Source organism: Falco biarmicus, chromosome 6 (assembly GCF_023638135.1).
Source record: "Falco biarmicus isolate bFalBia1 chromosome 6, bFalBia1.pri, whole genome shotgun sequence".
In the NCBI taxonomy this organism is placed as follows: domain Eukaryota; kingdom Metazoa; phylum Chordata; class Aves; order Falconiformes; family Falconidae; genus Falco; species Falco biarmicus.
The window spans coordinates 87,094,373-87,112,127 of NC_079293.1; the positions used below are offsets into that span (position 1 = coordinate 87,094,373).

Sequence of the window (17,755 nt, forward strand, 5' to 3'; positions counted from 1 at the left end):
GGCTGGATTCTTACAAAACATTTTTAATTGAATGAACTGTTCAAATGGAGGCAAAGGGGGAAAGAGAATTGCTAGACTACCAGGCTGTGCTTTATGTGTCCTCTCTTTCAGCAAAATGTTTCTGGTTTTTACGATGTTCCAGTTGCCAAAGTTGACCTAAACTGTGCGCCTTTCCTTGAAAGCAGCTAGAATCTCTCACAAGATGAGGGTTGGTCTATGTGACCTCAGGAGGTCCGTTTCAAGCCAAACTATCCTACAAGTGTGTATCAGCCAGCAGTTCAGGAGAGTCAGGGGTTAATGAAGATACAGAGTCAGTTCTCTACATGTGTGGATCCTCCTCATCTTCAGCCTCTTTCACCATGACCCCTGTACTGCCTTTTCTCTGTCTTTGTTCTTGTAACCTAACTAAACACAAAACATTGAAAACACGAAAAAAATGTTGTACAGCTCAGAAGGCAGATCAAAAGAGCCCTGTGCTTTTTATTATTGGATGGTTGGAAATTCCCATGGAAAGAAATTAGACACATGTAATTTTTCCATAGTTTTTATTCCAGGTGGAAACTAAAGCTTTCTGGTTCTGAACATTCAAAACTTCTGAATTAAAGAGCATTTTGTGTCAATGTTAAAACACTGTAGTACAACATATAGACATATTAAACTTAATGTAAAGTAATTAATCATGGTTGTCATGGTTTAACCCCAGCCAGCAACTAAGTACCACACAGCCACTTGCTCACTGCCCCCCACCCCCACCCCTGGTGGGCTGGGGAAAAGAGTTGGAAAAAGGTAAAACCCATGCGCTAAGAACAATTTAATATGAAGTAAAATATAACAATAATAACAATTGTAAGGGGGGGGGGAGGGAGAGAGATGGAGGAATAAAACACAAGAGGAACAAGTGATGCACAATGCAGTTGCTCACCACCCACTGACCGATGCCCAGCCAGTCCCCCAGCAGCAATCGGTGGCTCCTGGCCAAGTCCCCCCCCCCCCCCCCCCCCGTTTATATACCGAGCACGACGTTCTGTGGTATGGAACATCCCTTCGGCTAGTTGGGGTCACCCGTCCTGGCCCTGCTCCCTCCCGGCTCCTTATGCATTTCCTCACTGGTAGAACATGGGAAACTGGACAGTCCTTGACTTAGGGTAAGCACTACTAAGCAACAACTAAAATATCAGCGTGTTATTAACATTATTGTCCTACTAAATCCAAAACACAGCCCTGTACAGCCACTAGCAAGACAATTAACTGTATCCCAGCCAAAACCAGGACAATGGTGTAAATGGAATTTTCTAAATGTCATTCTCTTATTGTAACTCTTGTCAAAATGTAATCAAAATCTTTGGGTTCCTGTGAAATGATTGTGAATTAATAAATTCATGCCATCCCATAGAAGGCAGTTCTGCTGGGAATTTTCCAGCAGTGCTAAATACTTTTACAGTACAAAGATATGAATGTTTCAAGCCTAACTCAAGTTTAAATGCTTAAGATTTGCAAAAGATGGTGTTCACAAGATCAGTACGTTCTTGAGGAAGGAATGACTTCTCACCCTGACATGTCTCTTCATCTGTTAAGGTGGTGCGTGGTCAGTTAGCTGCTGCTGCCCCTCACCAAGTCAATGCATCAGCAGCATAGGGCTGAATGTTTTTCTTGCAGTTAGAAGGTTTTGGGTAGGGAAGGCATCGGTATGAACTAATAGAGAAATTGGACAGAGATGATCCAAAACTCAGAATTTGTATACACTGCTCAGTGCTGTGCGAAAAATGTTTGAGTTGTGGCTGAGTGATCCAGCTCAGGGCTAGAACCAGTATGGCCTTTTGGGGCTGGTTCTTGATTTTGCCTGACGTCCAGCAGAATCCTATATTATAGTAACCATACAGTTCCTAATACTTAAACTAACTTCTTCAGCATTAGCCTAAATGCATGGGCCTTCTCACTGAAAACTTAGAATGCTTGTCTTCTGCTTTTTGTGTGGGTTTTTTTTTTCCTCAACATCATGAAAAATGAGAAGTAAATATGTAAACTTTTTCTTCTTCTCTTAGAAATGTATCTGCCAGTCTGCAGGGAGAGCTACTTGACTCAGCTGCTGGTAGTAGAAGTCTGATTTACAGTAAGACAGGAAAATGAAAACCTTAGGTTGTTTGAAGACTGTCCTTCATATGAATTCATATGTCTAAAATAAAATTTATCTAGCAACTATCAATAAGAAGTATTAGCTGATACACAATATATATACAGATATATATACAGATATATATTATGTTGTAGAGAGTGTTGCACTGTACTATGGTAGCACTTTGAAGTAAAATCACACTTCTTTACTAATCTAAAGAAAAATTACTCCATTGACTTATTGCAGGCATTTGGGAATATAGTTTGAGCTTTTGTAGGCAGTCAATCCTAAGAATTTGTGACTTCTGTCTCGTGGGGATACAGTGACAAAGCAGCAGCTGTATAAGAACTTGTCTAGTAAAGATTACGGGGAGGGTCACTGAATGAGTTTTCTGCCCTTCTGAGCAAGGGCTGTGAATGGTCTGTTCTGCTACATTTTCCTTTCTGGCAGATTTTCCTCTTTGAGTTACCAACAGAGGGAACCTACGTCCTTAAAGCTATGTGTGTATATTAGAAGATGAGATTTGATACATCCTGTATCCATTAATTTCTCCAGGTTTTGGCAGAAAGCCTTAATAGCTTTAGTGTTAACTAAAGATCATCAAATTCATGTGTTTCATGAAACCTTTTCTAATTAAATGGTGAATTTAGAAAAACCACTAGCATAAGTTTGCAGTGTGTACATAAAGACCTGTTTCCAAGGTGGGGAGAAACTGCTTATACCGTGTTTTCTTTTAGATCATATGGGATTTGTTTTTAAGTGGGAAGAGGGACAATAGATGGTAAAGTGTTAATTCTCCTCTGGTAGAATGCCATATGTCAGCATTATCTCTGCTGGACTGTCTTGGATTAACAGGATAAAAAGGTGGTGGCTACAGGTTTCTGTGATGAAGAAAGCAAGTGTCAATTTTAAAGTAACTGTAAAAAAAAAAAATCTTAAATTACAGTAACTGCTTTTGTTGCTAGAAGATTCTCAGTAGACACTGTTGTATTTCTGACAGGTAAAAATTGCTGCCACATTGGTGGGTATGTCTTCATTTAACTCAGTAGGAAAGAGCACCTTTTCTAATTACGTGTTCAAGTATTTGTCTTAACTTTAAGTCTGCAGTGGGTGTGGGTTGTCTAAAGCAGGTGTAAAGAAAACACTGAAAGCTGCTGAAAATTTGATGTGGAGTGTAATGATGATCATTACATCTCAGTTCCTGTACATCTATAGTTAGATAACAATGCTAGGATTATTTATTACTTTTTTAGGAACAGCCCTGAGCTCAAGGGCCACCTTTCAGGGTGAGTAATTTGATTTAATTTCCGATTCCATTTAATCTTTGTTGCAGTTGGGGCTGCCAACAAAGATGTTTGTTGTAATGTGCATGTATCCACTAGGAAAAATTGACAGATGGTAACCAAATCTTGTACCAATAATCCAGGCAGTGTTTGAACTCGTGACCTATATGTGAAGGGCTCAGTATCCCGTTACAAATCCCTTGAGCTACCTCCTCATGTGTGTCTAATTTTCAAAAACTCCCTGTCTCATACGGATTTCTTCTTTCATCATTTTACAGAAGTTAGGTTTCCTATACCCTTTCTATCTGTTAGTGATGTTCTGTGGGGTTTTTTTCTGCATTTTGAAATGGTTGGATATTCTCTTTTTCAGTTTCCAAGCCTGTCTTTTCTATGCTACCTTGTACCTTCCATTTTCTTTTAAAATGGCCATCGTTTAGAATTTAGTAAAACTGTTCAATACGACAAATTAATGCAAACATTTCTTTAAAGACTGATGAATGTGACCCTGTTTCATGTAACAAGTTCAGGAAATTGCTCAGCTTTTCAGTGAGGTTTTAACAGATGAGGAAGGGTAAGATTGGCATATAGATCTTCAGTCATTCTTGTGAGAATGTATAGTTAATAAGGGCATTGTTTGATCTCTTTGTTAATCTATTCATAAGACCTTTCTGCTTTTTGCTATGACCAAAAAGTCCAAATGAGTGTTTTCTAGAGTTATTAATTTGTTGATTGAGGCTAATACTATTACTGTAATAATAGTCCTACTACAGCATAGTCTTAACTTAATTTTCATTGAAGTATGGAATAAAGGACAGTTACTGTCACAGCTGGCTTGCTTTAGTATACTAATTCTAAACACTCCCTTTCTTCATAAACCTAAAAGGGGAGATTTGGCTTTGAGCTTCTTGCAATGGCTAATGTCTAATAATTTTATTGACAACTTGCATTAGTTATCTATTCCTTCATCAGCAGATCACGCCAACAGTAAGTGAATTCACAAGCTATGTGAAGCTCTCCTTGTTTCTTTCTGAAATTTCAGATAAGAAAAATCAGTTTTCATTTGTACTGTAAATGTGAATACACAAATAAGCTGCATCCAATTGCATTTATTAATAGCTAAACTAACTTACATACACAAAAAGTAATATATTTTTATGCAGTCCATTATGTAAAATATGGTAACTGGTTGTTTAATTTAGCATTAACCAAAGGAGCTACTTTTAAAAGGATTGAATTTTAAATGTATTAAATTGGTACAATTTCAGCATCTTTAAAGGAAATGCAGGTATCTCCCTGTGTAATAGGTAACACTAGCATCAAAATACATTTTTTTGTCATTAAGTGCATTTGTCTGAACTCCAGACATCCAGAAGGTGCGCTCACATAAAATACGCTTTAGAAGAAAAGCGGCTGTCCAGAAAGACGTTTACATACTTACTGTGCTTGAAGTATGGGAGTAACTCTTTTCAGGAGGACACTACAGTATGTTCTTTGCCTGCAAGAATGTGTGCAAATACTTTGCTGAATCAAGAGTCAGCTTTTCAGACTACTAATGGAACTTTATTCTGACGGGAGCATAAATACCTGCCCTTTATGGGAGTGCATTTTAAAGCATTGGGTTACAACATTATCAAATCACAGTATACTCTTTCACCCCGGGCTGATGCTTTGAATCATTTAAAAACACTGGAACTGTTTTTCCTGTTGCACTTAGGTACTGAAACTTGTCCTGGCACTGGACCAAAGAAAGAAGATAAACAGCTGAGCACTAGTTCTCTGGGTGAAAACAAAACTGAGAGACAGATAGAGGCAGCAAGTCTTTGGGTAGCTGCAGGAAAGGACCACATGGAGGAGCAGCACTGCAGTGCTGAATCAACGTTGAAGCCACACACCCAGTCCACAGGGACAGTGGGCAGGCCTTCTTCGGGCTGTTTATCATCTGGTGATGCCGGTAAAGATAACAGTTTGCAGCTGAGAGAAAGACAGCTCTCTAAGGATGTGGAAAAAATAGAAGGCACAGCTGGTGAGCCTGGGCTGAAACTCCCTCTTGAGCCAATGGTAGATGCTTTGGGTTTAACAGATGCTGATTATATGCCTACTGATTTGGTTCCTACTGATAAAGATGTGCAAGCTGATAGAAATCTGCTCAGATCAAAACATGCTGCTGGCTCTTCAGAAATTGCTAGTGGCCAGCTTGGGAATAGTGATTTAAAGCAGCAACAGGAGCAGCCTGATGATGGTGATGAAAAGTCTTCACGGGACGGAACTGCATCAAATGTATGCTCTGGGTGTAATAAAGTGTCTGAGCAGGAGAGTACTGCCCATTCAGGAGTGTGCAAAGAAAGAGAGAGAACAGCAGGGCAGGAGGAGAAGGTAGATAATGAAGAACAAGAAGATTTATTTCTCAGATATTTAAATGGTAACATAATAGACACTGAAGAATCATTTGCAAACTTAGCGAACCAAGAGGACTTTGACACTGTTCCAGATATTTCACCTGAACGAGCATCTTACAGCTCACTGGAAGCTTTATCACTAGATGACAGCTTTTCGTCTCTTGATGAACTCGCAAGAAGGATAGAGATTGCTGAGGTAAATACTGTGAATCCTATAAAATCTTTCATGTTTATCTCAATTAAAATATTTTAGATACTTCCAACTTCAAAATGTGTTAAATATTCTTTCATATATCACTTTATTTTTAATCTGAAAATAATTCTATACTTAATTGTTCTGAGTTCAGAAAAGTTTCTTTTAACCTGTTTGCTTCCTTCTTGACCAGCAGTGCTCTGTGTTTCTAAAAATCAGATTGATTTTTACATGAGTGTGAACACCTTTTTTTCATTTTAACAGAGACTGTTAGATGAGCTGACAATTCCTGCTAAATCACAGTTTCACATCAGAGATCTACATAATGTCTGTGATGTAACATGTGGTTCGTTTCTGTTCATAGAATAAAAGATGCTTTTCTGTGCCTCTTCCATATAGATTGGAACTACATATGTCATAAGCTCTGTATATGAAAGTATGGGCCTCTCATTTTGCTCAGTTTAGGCAGTTTTGTTGTTCAACCAAAACTTAAGAAAGAACTTCTAAGCCTGAACCCACCTTTCTGAAGCACTGCTGATCGGCCACAACAAGAATGAGTGCTTCATAAGCTAAATTGCTTTTCTAAAAATACAGAAGATTTATTGCTTTGGGACTTTTTTGGAGACTGTATGATGAGGTCTTCGCTTTATTTGTCTTCTGGTTTTGATGCATTTGCAACCGTGGGACCTTAAAAGCTTTTTCTTTGATTGAAAAAGTGGTATTATTGTGAAATGATGTGATTCTAGATGCTGGAGGGGGAAGACTTATAAAAAGGTATCTTAGTCCATCTCTATTTTTAATGTATTGAACAATACAGCATCCCTTGGCAATAAAGTAACTACTTCTCTGTAGACCAGAAGCTAATGCACAGTGACCCAGAACCCCCACGATCACTCGGGGACAGCAGCCAAGCAGGGAACTAAACACTGGGGATCCATGCTGATGTTATTACATTTTTGGCACAGTCTCCAGAGCTGGAAACAGAGCATTTTGGGTTTTCTCACCACCTAAACATCTTATTTCCTTTCCAAGATCTTTCATCCTGACCTGTCCCTGAAACACCTTGTCTTTCTGTGGGATGTCAGGAGGCATACCACATACCAGGACTGAGGGCCTTGTGCACAAAGATGTACACAAACTCTTGACAGCATGCAGCTGTGGAAACCCACACACATGTCCATCCATGTAATCAGACTTTTGCACTAAATCCGTTGGCTTGTGTTTGCTTAGAGGATGGCTTTGAAAAAGAGCGTTTTGTTGACAGCCTGTGCTACACCCATATATGTGTATAACAGAAGAGTAATTTAAGTATTGTCCCTCAAGATTAGATTTGTGTTGAGCCCACTGAAAGTTCAGCATTTTAACAGGAGAGAACTGTTCTGTTTCATGTAGAAAAATCCTAAATTAATCCCACAGAAACTATTTCTCAATTGCTGTGTTTGGCCATTTGCATTTCAGAGGATGGGATAGGAAACAACATACTGATACTGTTAGAAAAATTATGCTTGAATTGATTGGCCCAGTGACCGATGATGATGCTTTACAGGGAATCTAGTTTCATTTCTAGTTTGCTATCCTGATGCTAGGACTGCCAGTACTCAGATGGCAGAGTTAACTCTCTGGGGAGTGAAAAGTACCTTGAGTCTTTCCATAGTACTTTTTCTGGCCATATAAGGCATCGTGTTGGCTAGCACTGGTAGGATTCTTTTTGAATCGTCCTTAGCAAGAGGCCTGAATTGTGTGAGCAGAAGGTTTAAATAGGGGAGAAGAGAAGGATTAATCTCAATACCGATTAAGTTTTCTAATGTGCAGCATCTGGGGGTGTTTTGCAATACCTGAAATTTCTGGGTGTAGCGGGGTGAGTTAAGGACAGCACAGAAGCTTGTATTGTTTCATTATAGAATTATATTTTGTTTTTCCAGTTAATCTTACAACCTGTCATTACCCTAGGGGTTGCTTTTGGGAAGTGCTGAGAACCTACAGCTTTCCTGGAAGATGCCAGGAACTGAGAGAGTTTGGCACCTCTCAGAAAGCGGCACTGTTAACTTGCTCTTGCTGGTTTTGTTTCAGTGCTAGAATAGTATTTCACCAACGTTTTGACAAGCAGGCTTATCTTTGCACCCAGCATAAAGTTTTTACCTCTCTTGTCCTCCTGAGGCTGTGTTCAGGCTGTGGCCATCTAATAAGATGACAGTGTTTTCACACAGTACTTGTGAAAGAAATACCTAGAAAATGCGTTGGTAGCCACATGAATGAAATGAAAATAATTACATTAAATGTACCAATGTGACGGTAAAAAAAAATATCAATTTGTGGTAAAACTTGTCATGGAGCGAGTATTTACAAAATTGCCACAAATAAGTTAGAATGGAAGGTGGATGTAAAGATTGTCTTGAAATAACTTAGGTATAAAAATAGTACGGTAGGACAAAATCTCAATATTCTTCAGTGGAGATGTAATATTAATTCATTGAAAATGGGGAAGGGTAAGTACTTCTGTATGTATTTAGTTAGGAAGTTTTGTTTGACCCCATACTGAGGTCAAACAGTCATCTCATGTAGTTCTCTAATTTAGATCCTTTATGTCACGTACTTTTAGCCTACCATTTACAGTAACTAGTTACAAGACTGAAAATCTACTAAATTCTAACTCTGGCTTTAAATAATTGCAAAACTAAAATAGTACTTTACATATTGTACAGTCCCTTATACTCGGTATTTCTTCACTAGTACAAACGGTGCATGACAACATGCAAATGATGGAAAATCACTGTCATTTTATAGAAACAAGATTCATCCAGCTAACAAAGAGCTTTGAAGCACAGTCGGCAGGTGGGAGCAACAGTTACCAGAAGTGTATAACCGCTTCTTAGATATCATTGCTGTCATTTCTGTGAGAATGCGACGACACACCAGCAGTCAAACAAATTTTAACCTCAGTAATGTAAGTTGCATTGGCCACATGAAATAAAAAATTATTACATAAGCTTTTTATCTGAGTGGTGATTAGGGAAAGAAGTAAGGTCTTAAAATCGAAAATTATAATGTGAAATTTCTTTCAGAAAGCAGATAGTGAGACTCTCTACCACACCACAAGGTAGTAGCTTTTGGTTGGCACTGTCTGTGCAGCAAGACTTCTAAAAAGTACCGAGTATGTACTGACTAGCAACTGATTTGATTGCAGAAATGAAGTCTCCACCTATCTGTACTAGGGCTGGAGACAATGCCTTTTTGAGATCCCCTCTTCTCTTGTATGGCTTGGGTCCTGTAAGCCTGAGTTTGCAAGAATTATGTTTCCGTATGAAATGCTTACACAGTATCCGAGCTATTTATTGCTGTGTAAAGGAGCCCTGGTACTTGTATGGCAAGCGTATCCACAGAAGAATGGTTAGTATCTTACACTGGGCTATGAATACTGAATCTGTAAGTTAGCTCTTTTTCAAAGTGTAGCTAATGTATTTTATTAGTGAAGGGGTTTGTCTGATGCTTATAGCTTAAGGCAGGATAGTCTTTCTTTTTCTCAGTTTGTCGTATAGTTATGCACTACAGCTTTAAAAACATCTGGTATTGCTAGAAATAAAACTATAGGCATTTGCCAAATAATTGAATAAGGAATACAGCCCACAGCAGTATAAACAAACAAAACTCCTCCTTGAGTAGTTCTCTGCATTCAGACCAAAATACTTCATACAATTAACTTTTCTTTCTAGAACTCAGTTTGCAGTGCCTCCAGTTTTGGGGGGTTTAGTTACTTCTGTATGCTACAAGTTATTCCAACAGTCGAGTTCAATGTGTTTTCTCCAAAGTCTTTAAGTACAGGACCTTATTTTCATTAGTTTTGTCCAATATATTTATAAATATATATACACACACATCATATTTGGCAAAATATGCATAATGTGAGAAGGTTTTTTAATATTTTACTGGAAAACGCTGTTTAAAACAGAGGCGGAACGGGTAGTTTAATTAGAGCTTATTGCTTTCTTATTTTGCAGCCAGGATATTAAACTTTATCCAAAAAACTTTAAAACTTTTCTGTGAAGCAGCATCACTTTGATTTAATAGCGGTAAAAAGAGAAAAGCTAAAATATTTAACAGTGTCAATTAACCAACAGTCATTGCTGCTTTCCTTTTTGACTGTTGGTCAAAATGCCACCTCATACCTGTATGCCATTTTCAGTTCCTGTACAATAATTATAAAAGCACCAATGAAAAGATTTTGTGAAGGCCAGCAGAGCTGAGTGAGTTCAGTTACACAGACGCTCCAAGAACATCTTTTGTTAATTATTTAATTCAGAATTAAGAAAATGTTTGATGCTTCAATAGGATCCTTTATGCAGCTCTTTTATGTAACGCAGAGCTGTTTGTAGTGCAGCCTGATGCAAGCCTATGTTTTTCCTCCTGTGGTCCAAGTCGAGCAGAAGCTTGACTTGTGGTCAACTGCATTAACCGCAGTTCCCTCATCAACTTCCAATTTAAATAATGTAGTCTGCCTTTTTAAATTCCTTCTGCCTCCTAAAGACTGGGATGGAAAACTTCAAGTCTTACATGGCAGCTAAGTCCCTCTCCTTTGATATTTAATTAATGGGAGATGGATCTAATACAATCAGTTTGTATACTGCTTTGAAATCTTTCTAAATGAAAGTATGGTAGACAAATACATTTACAGTTGTTTTAATTGAATGAGATTGTATTTGTAGTAAGATAGACCCTATTCTTACATGACAATCTTACAGTAATGATGTTTTTATGACTGAAAATTAGAAAAATGAAATGTGATGTTTGTACTGAATATTTTTGAGCTGCAGTTGGGAATGCGATAGATGAGATGGTGTAAAATCGCTTTATGCAGAATTCCATATGTTTGTATTTTATCAATAAACTGTACCCTGATTAGGTGGCATAGCTTTGTAGGTCCTTTGCAGAACAAACCAAAAACCTTAATTACATGATTCATGAAATTCAGAGGCATGTGAAATACTCTAGGTATGAATTACACATCATGTAAAGGGGACTTGTGAAAATATGTTATGGCTTTTGTTGAGACAGGGGAGTAACACAAGCCACACAGATTTTATTGCAAAATCAAAAGCCCTTGCTCCCCCTTTTAAAGCAAAAGACGTTCGGAATAGAGAAACCTGTCCTGTGTCAATTAGTTCTTCATACATTTAGAAGTAAATGCTGAAACATAGCCAAGCAGGCTGACAGGGAAAGTAAGTAAACTTTATTGTAGCAAGACTTTCATTTGCAAGCCTTTTATGTAACTGTAATCATTGAAACACACATTTCCGTATAATCCTGTAAAAGATAGCCCTCTGGTTTTAAGCTTGGAGAAGACAGTGCTTGTGCCACAGTCATTCAAAGACTACCAAAAGCCAACGGGCAAAATGAAGTGTCTCAGTCTGAAATTACTGCTTGCAGCGCGGACCATCACGTACTGCTCTTAGAGCAGACTGGGACAAACACCCTGCTGTGTCACCCAGGGTGACATTCCAGCCAAGTGCAGCCTGAGCCGCTTGCGAACATGCGTGGCAGGCGACAGCTAGCCTGCTGCGTGGGTGCTGTGGGACAAGCCATTGATCCTCTTTATGAAAGCAATGCCATACACAGAGGCTTAAAATAATCTACTTTTTTAAAGGACGTAATTTCATCTCTCCCCTCCCAAATAAATAAGTCAAATTGATGCAGTCCTGCATGAGCCCCTTTCCTTGTCACAACAAGGAAGCGTAAGTGTTGATTTTCTGGCTGGCCTGATGAATTTTGATGGCTGTTCTGCAAGGCTAGTGTAATGTTACCAGTCGAAGCTTCACCCTAGTGCACTTGTCTGTTGTGATGACACACTTGTGGGCTATTATTTCTGCTTCATTTGTGTCAAATAGTGGTCTTCCATATGTTGACTTAATTTGTTTCCACCACCTCCCCACTTTCACTGCTTTGTAGTACTTAATTGCCTTGTTTCATTAAATAATCCATTAAGCTTTTGAGCAGATAATCAAAAGGGAAAGTGAGTTTCAAAAGAGGAAGTGTGGCAGAGATCAATTTTATTCTTTCAGTTGTGATTTTGGGAAAAATTGTTAGACGTAGGCATATACCCGTAGTGGCCAACTGTGTGAGTTGTTCAGAGCGCCATTATTTGTCCAGTTGAGCGCTATAAAATACTGCCAGACTGGAGACCTGCAAATGTAATTGCCACATTTCCCAGTTAAAATGTTGCAAACACCAAATGCCGTGCTTGTGCGGTGCCTATTGGATTGTGCTCTGGGTTTTGCTGTGTTCGGTGCACTGGCGCTCCAATTACAGCATGCATCAATGCGCTCAATAAGCTTGTAGCATGAAGCCGGTTTAGGAGCATAAGTTATGAAGTCACTTGTTTTCTGTTTTTCTACAGCTCTTACAATTGCTATGCAAATGAGTTTTCATGCATGGTCTTCTAACTTGATTAGATTGTGGGCAGAGTTAAGCAGTCAGTTGCCTGCAACTACATGTTTCCTAAAGTTGCTTTTTTCCGCTTTGAATTTTTGTTAAAATTATAGGCATTTTGGGTCATCTCCTACATAGATGAGTTGCAAATTTGAAGCGTTTTCTTATCAGTGGCACAAATGTATACAAATTTTCAATTTAATAAATGTTATTGCCATTCCACAGAATAAGTGTTAAAAAGCGCTACTCAGATTTCTGAAGAGATGACTAAGAATCTTCTTCTGGTAGAGACGATCTCAAGATCAAAAAGGGCATGTCTAAATATGCTTCCTATTTTCATTTCTGTTTATTTCTAGCACACCGGGAACTGCTTGCTCAGGAAGGCATCTTTCTCCTGGTATTTCCCCTACTTTCATTTCTCTAGTAACTAGGAAATTACAGACTGCTCAGGCTGGTGTAACATCCTAGTATGGCTTACTCTTGCAGCTAAGTCAAACGCTGTAGCAATGGAAAGAGAAGTTATGGTCTATTGACTTGTTGATGGTATCGCTATTTGGGTGACCAGCCTGTAGGGAAGGACTTTTGAACTGGCGCTGTATGTGGGGAGCTTATTACAATGTGGAGCTGGAATCTATCCAGAGCATTGAAGCTTTCTTTTTCTCTGTTGTTACCTCTTTTTCATTTTGTGGCCCCACTGTAGCTTGTTTCCACCCTGGGGAACCAATTGCAGTGCTGGAAAATTAATCTCACAGTAAGGATTTGGTTGTCTCTGCAGGTTTGTATCTTGGATAGTCAGTGTGTCATTGACTTCTCATTGCCCTCTGATGATGGTGGTTTTGACACGAACCCTCCTCACCACTGCCCCAACCCATGTGATTTAATGACGTGAACTTACAAAGGAGCTGTTACAGTGACTACAGTGCATGATCCAAACAGTAAATGTATGTGTATTTAACTTTGATAGCTGTTAAGGGCAAGTAGCAGAATGATACTGCAGCTGTCCTGCAATGTTAAGGAATTGATGTATTCCAGAAGGAGGCTTCACAGGTGCTGCAGTGTTTAAAAAAGTAGAGTGGAAACCATTATTCAACTGTTTAGCTCATTTCTTCCTTAAAGTCACTGTCAAATAGATCCTATGCTTGCATGCCTTGCATCATTTGTGCCACTCACTGTATTTCCTGATAGATTGCCCCAGCGGAAGGATTAGTGTCTATACTAAAGAAGAGAGATGATAGGGAAGGAAAAACAATTGCGCAAGTCCAGCAAAGGCAAACAAAGAGAAGAGTGCGATTCCAAGAAATGGAAGACACATTGGATCAAGGTAATTTAAAGCTGTTAATTCATGGGTTGCGTTCTTGCGGTGCAAATGATGTTGATCTTTTTGTTCACAAGACCAACGTGGGCATTCATTTTATGTACTGCCTTGTTTCTTTAAAACTTAAGTAATAAATGAAGGTGATGCATCAAAGATTATTCTATACCAGGTTTGGGTTACAAGACTACAGAAAGATACAGTAAGTACATTTCTGTTTTAAAGCTTGGTTGAGACTGAAGTCAGGTTTTTTCCTCTGGCTGAATAATTTGCAAGTGACATGTAATGGACATCCCCTCATTAATGTTTAGGGCTTAGGGGTGGGAGGTGTAGGTTTCTCCCTAAATGTAATCCATGTAGGTAAAGAGGGATGCGAAAGAAACAAGTCTGTTGTGCTTTGTCCACAGGTAGCTTTCCAGCCCTTCCTAGTAGACCACAGGATTGGAGGGTGTCAGATTTTTGATGGTGCTTTACAATTAAACATCCATATATATTTGCTTATTGTCATTACATTTGGCTAAACACCTTACTGCCTTTTTGATGTGCTAAATTGTCTCATAAGAAATACCATATATATTTTTTTTGTTATGCATTTTTTGGAGTTGAAGATCTCTGTCATTCCAACTCAAGAGATTAGTAACTTTTGGTTACTAATGATAGTACTTCCTGTACCTACTGTGTGTGTCAGCCACTAAATGGTATTAATGGTGGTCTTTTGTACTAAAGTGTATTAACTGTGTCTCATACACTGAAAGGAAAATCCATTCACTACCCGAAAGGGAACTTGTCCCATCTTTCATTAAAAAAAAAATTATTTTAAAACAATTTATGTTTTAAATAAAATTTAATTAAAATTTATTCTGTGATGTTCTTTTCCCCGGGGATTTAGTGATTCAAAAGGGAAGATTTATTATTATTGTTATCATCATTGTTGGTTTTGTTATTGTTATTTCAAACACAGAAAAAAGTGCTTGAATTTTTCTTCTTTTTTTCTTCTTTTCTCCTGTTTCTTATCCCAGATGTAGAGTGAAGGGAGTTCAGAAATTTTCTTAGAGCTTCTTCAGTCTGACAGAAGACGCAGATGTTGTTCATCCATACAAGTTATCAAGGACAAGTGAGGTTGTGGGGATGTAGCAGCACCTCTGCAACCTCTTTGTTGCTCTTACTCTAGAATAAACAGTCATGCAAAGAGTTACACAGAATAACTGAGATGTAAAATAACCCTGCACATTAGCCTACCCTGACTGCTTTGTCTATCCTTGCAGTCAAAATAGGAGAATAAACACCAACAGTTCATGGTAGTGGAGTCAGTGTCAGTACAAGAAGCAAGAATGTTCCCATTTATTGTAGTTTCAAAGATTTCATTTCATTTCTGCTATTTCCATGAAGGAAGCTTTGGCTGTGCAACGTTCTTATAGTTAAGTGTATTTTGCTTCAGTGTGGAATGACTCTGCAAGTGGTATCAGCAAGGACAAGTAAGCAGGTTGCAGAAATTAAGCTATTTAATTATTTAGGTTTCTGGAAAGACAGGGTAGAGAAACATACAGTTCCTGGTATGTTTTATGGTCCCTTTACACGGTGAGCATTAGGTATGTTCACCTCCTGACCCATTCATGGAAAAACCTAGCTCAAGTTTTCTTAGACACATTTGCATTGATTTTTATATCATCCTTTTCCACCTTTTGTGCTCTTATATTTACAGATGAAGTAGCTGGTGGTTCCTGTATTTTGCTGATCCTGCTGTGCATCGCGACTGTTTTCCTTAGCATTGGAGGAACTGCACTGTACTGCACCTTCGGTGACATGGAATCCCCTGTGTGTACTGATTTTGCAGCCAACATGGATTTCTATTATACCCAGATATTGCAGCGTATAGAAGAACTTAAACACTGGATAGCCTTCTCATAGCTGAAGTGAGCGGAGACAGCACACTGGAGCTCACCAACGGTTACTGGAGAGGGTAGAAAAAAAGTAGTGATTTCAAGTTCTCTAACACTTGCCACCTGCAGGTGATGTGTATTTGATGATGTACTTACACTTTTACTTAGAAATCCAGAAAATTCTAGTTTAGCAATCAGGTGGCAAAATGTTCACATTTTAAACTGTAGCACTGTGGTATGGGAGAATTAAAACATATTCTCTTCACCCTTGTGAGAGTAGGCAAGTAGCTTTTCGACAACTTGGGCAAGGCAAGAAGGAAGAAGAAAATTGACTGTCTTCTATATGCTCTCCCATTGCCACATAATGTGTAAGCAATCTCTGGAAGCTTAGTAAAAGGACAGCTTTAATTTACAGCTGTTTGTGCAAAGGTGTTGCCTCCAGCTATCATGCAATAAGTCTGTGTTTCATGGAAACATTATTTTTCTTCTAAGTCTTACTATTTTTCTCCATTTTAATTCTCCTGGTGAGCCATGTAATTATTTGGGTGGAGTGAGAAGAGCGCAGCGGCATTCACGGAGCCCTCATTTGGTGTTTAACAGGCTGACCCTGTATCTTCTAGCTTACGGTGAATATCATGAGTGGGATAAATCTGCTGGCAGATTTCACTAAATTTCCTGGAACTTTACTCACAGTATTGTGTGGGCTGTTGTAGAAATGGAAGGTTAAAAAGGAAATCATGGGTCTCACTAAACACAGAAACAAAAGTAAGATGTTTAGTAAATTATTCATGTTAAATATTAAAGTGACTTTGGCCAATTTTAAAGCACCTGGTAGCAGGTGTGGAGCTAGCTGGGTTTTCTGTCCAGCTACGTCACTGACTTGCAGTAATCACTTTGTGCCTCAGTTTCTCCTCCATAAATGGGGAATAATGATCCTTGCCTTTATCTATGAATCTTCATTGCAATTAGGGCTCATGTCTGATTCATCCCAGATGAGTGCACAGGATCACTGCACTGTGCTGCAGCCTCTCTCCATGAGTGAGTGCTTGTGTAAAGCGGGACTGGTCCAGCAGAAGAGATTCAGAGGCTCACTGCAGATCCGCGGCATGTTGGTAGTCCAGGGCACTCGTTCTAGCAGATAAAGCACATTTGCATCTGTTTGCCCTGCAGTTCTGAGACCTTTATTGTGTAATCTGTTCTTTTTCTATCAGCCATACAAACCAATTTCAATCAGTACAAAGAGTGATTTTAAGTGGGTATTTCTGTCACTTGGTGCTCAGCCCTCCCCGTGGTATGTGACAGGAACACTGACGTGACTGTGAAGGTGAGAAGTCGATAGACAGGCCTTTGGCCCACACTCTGGTCAAAATGTGGCAACGGTTCTTGCACAGAGTCTGATGGCCTGGCCCTGCTGAAGGTGTTAGTGTGAAATGATTCCTTTTCACCTCAGGAAACAGCGTTGTTGAGGGGTCCACTTCACTCCGTGATTTCCTGCTTACTAACGTTGTATGATGCAGTGTGTTCAGGTTTAGAATATTATTTTGTAAAATACTATGAAGTAAAATCTTCAAGATATTGCTCAGAATTTTAACATTAAATGATCATGCTTTCTGGCATTTGCAAGCAATTTGTCCCTCTAGTGAGCTTGATTGTTCCTAACGCACTGTTATACTTCACGGGTTTTTAAAGTGAAAGTTAAAATCACTTTTTTTTTTCCTAGAATAAATTGCATGTATGATTTCTCTTTTTTTCCACTGTGGAGGCTTAGTTTATTTATACCTTAGGGAGCCTCATGTGCAGCTTTATATTAAACTAGCAAATTTAGAATGCCCAAATTAATGAAAACTTTTGCTTTCAGAATGAAACTTGAGAACAGTAGATTGGTATATTTTTTGGTTGTTGTCCTCAGAGTATTATAATGCTGGGCTAATCTAAAGGAGAAAGGGAGAGACACTTTTGTATTTTAAAGTGTTACTGGCTGGTTCAGTTTATTATTTGAAGTCTGGGTTTGTTTATTTATTTAGTTTTTTCTTTTAAAGATAATCTTAATTTTCTTTTTTGGTAATTTACTCACAGAGTAAGTAAAAAGCATGCGTTCAGTTAAAATATGTATTTATAGTGACTATGTAGTTAGACTGTATTTTGGGTTTCTGTAGCT

General features: G+C 38.7%; 1 protein-coding gene across 8 annotated transcripts in view; it reads left to right on the top strand.

The window, feature by feature from the left end:
• Positions 1-17,349, top strand: part of CNST (consortin, connexin sorting protein) — a 50,775-nt gene extending 33,426 nt beyond the window's left edge. For 7 of the 8 annotated variants that reach the window (XM_056342477.1, XM_056342476.1, XM_056342482.1 and 4 more), the window contains 4 exons: positions 3,367-3,399; positions 5,111-5,988; positions 13,591-13,726; positions 15,420-17,349. In XM_056342477.1, coding sequence (XP_056198452.1) covers positions 3,367-3,399; positions 5,111-5,988; positions 13,591-13,726; positions 15,420-15,625 — 1,253 coding nt within the window. In that variant the 3' untranslated portion in view covers positions 15,626-17,349. The remainder of the gene's footprint in view (positions 1-3,366; positions 3,400-5,110; positions 5,989-13,590; positions 13,727-15,419) is intronic. The other variant, XM_056342475.1, reaches the window with a different exon arrangement.
• Positions 17,350-17,755: the final 406 nt, after the last annotated feature.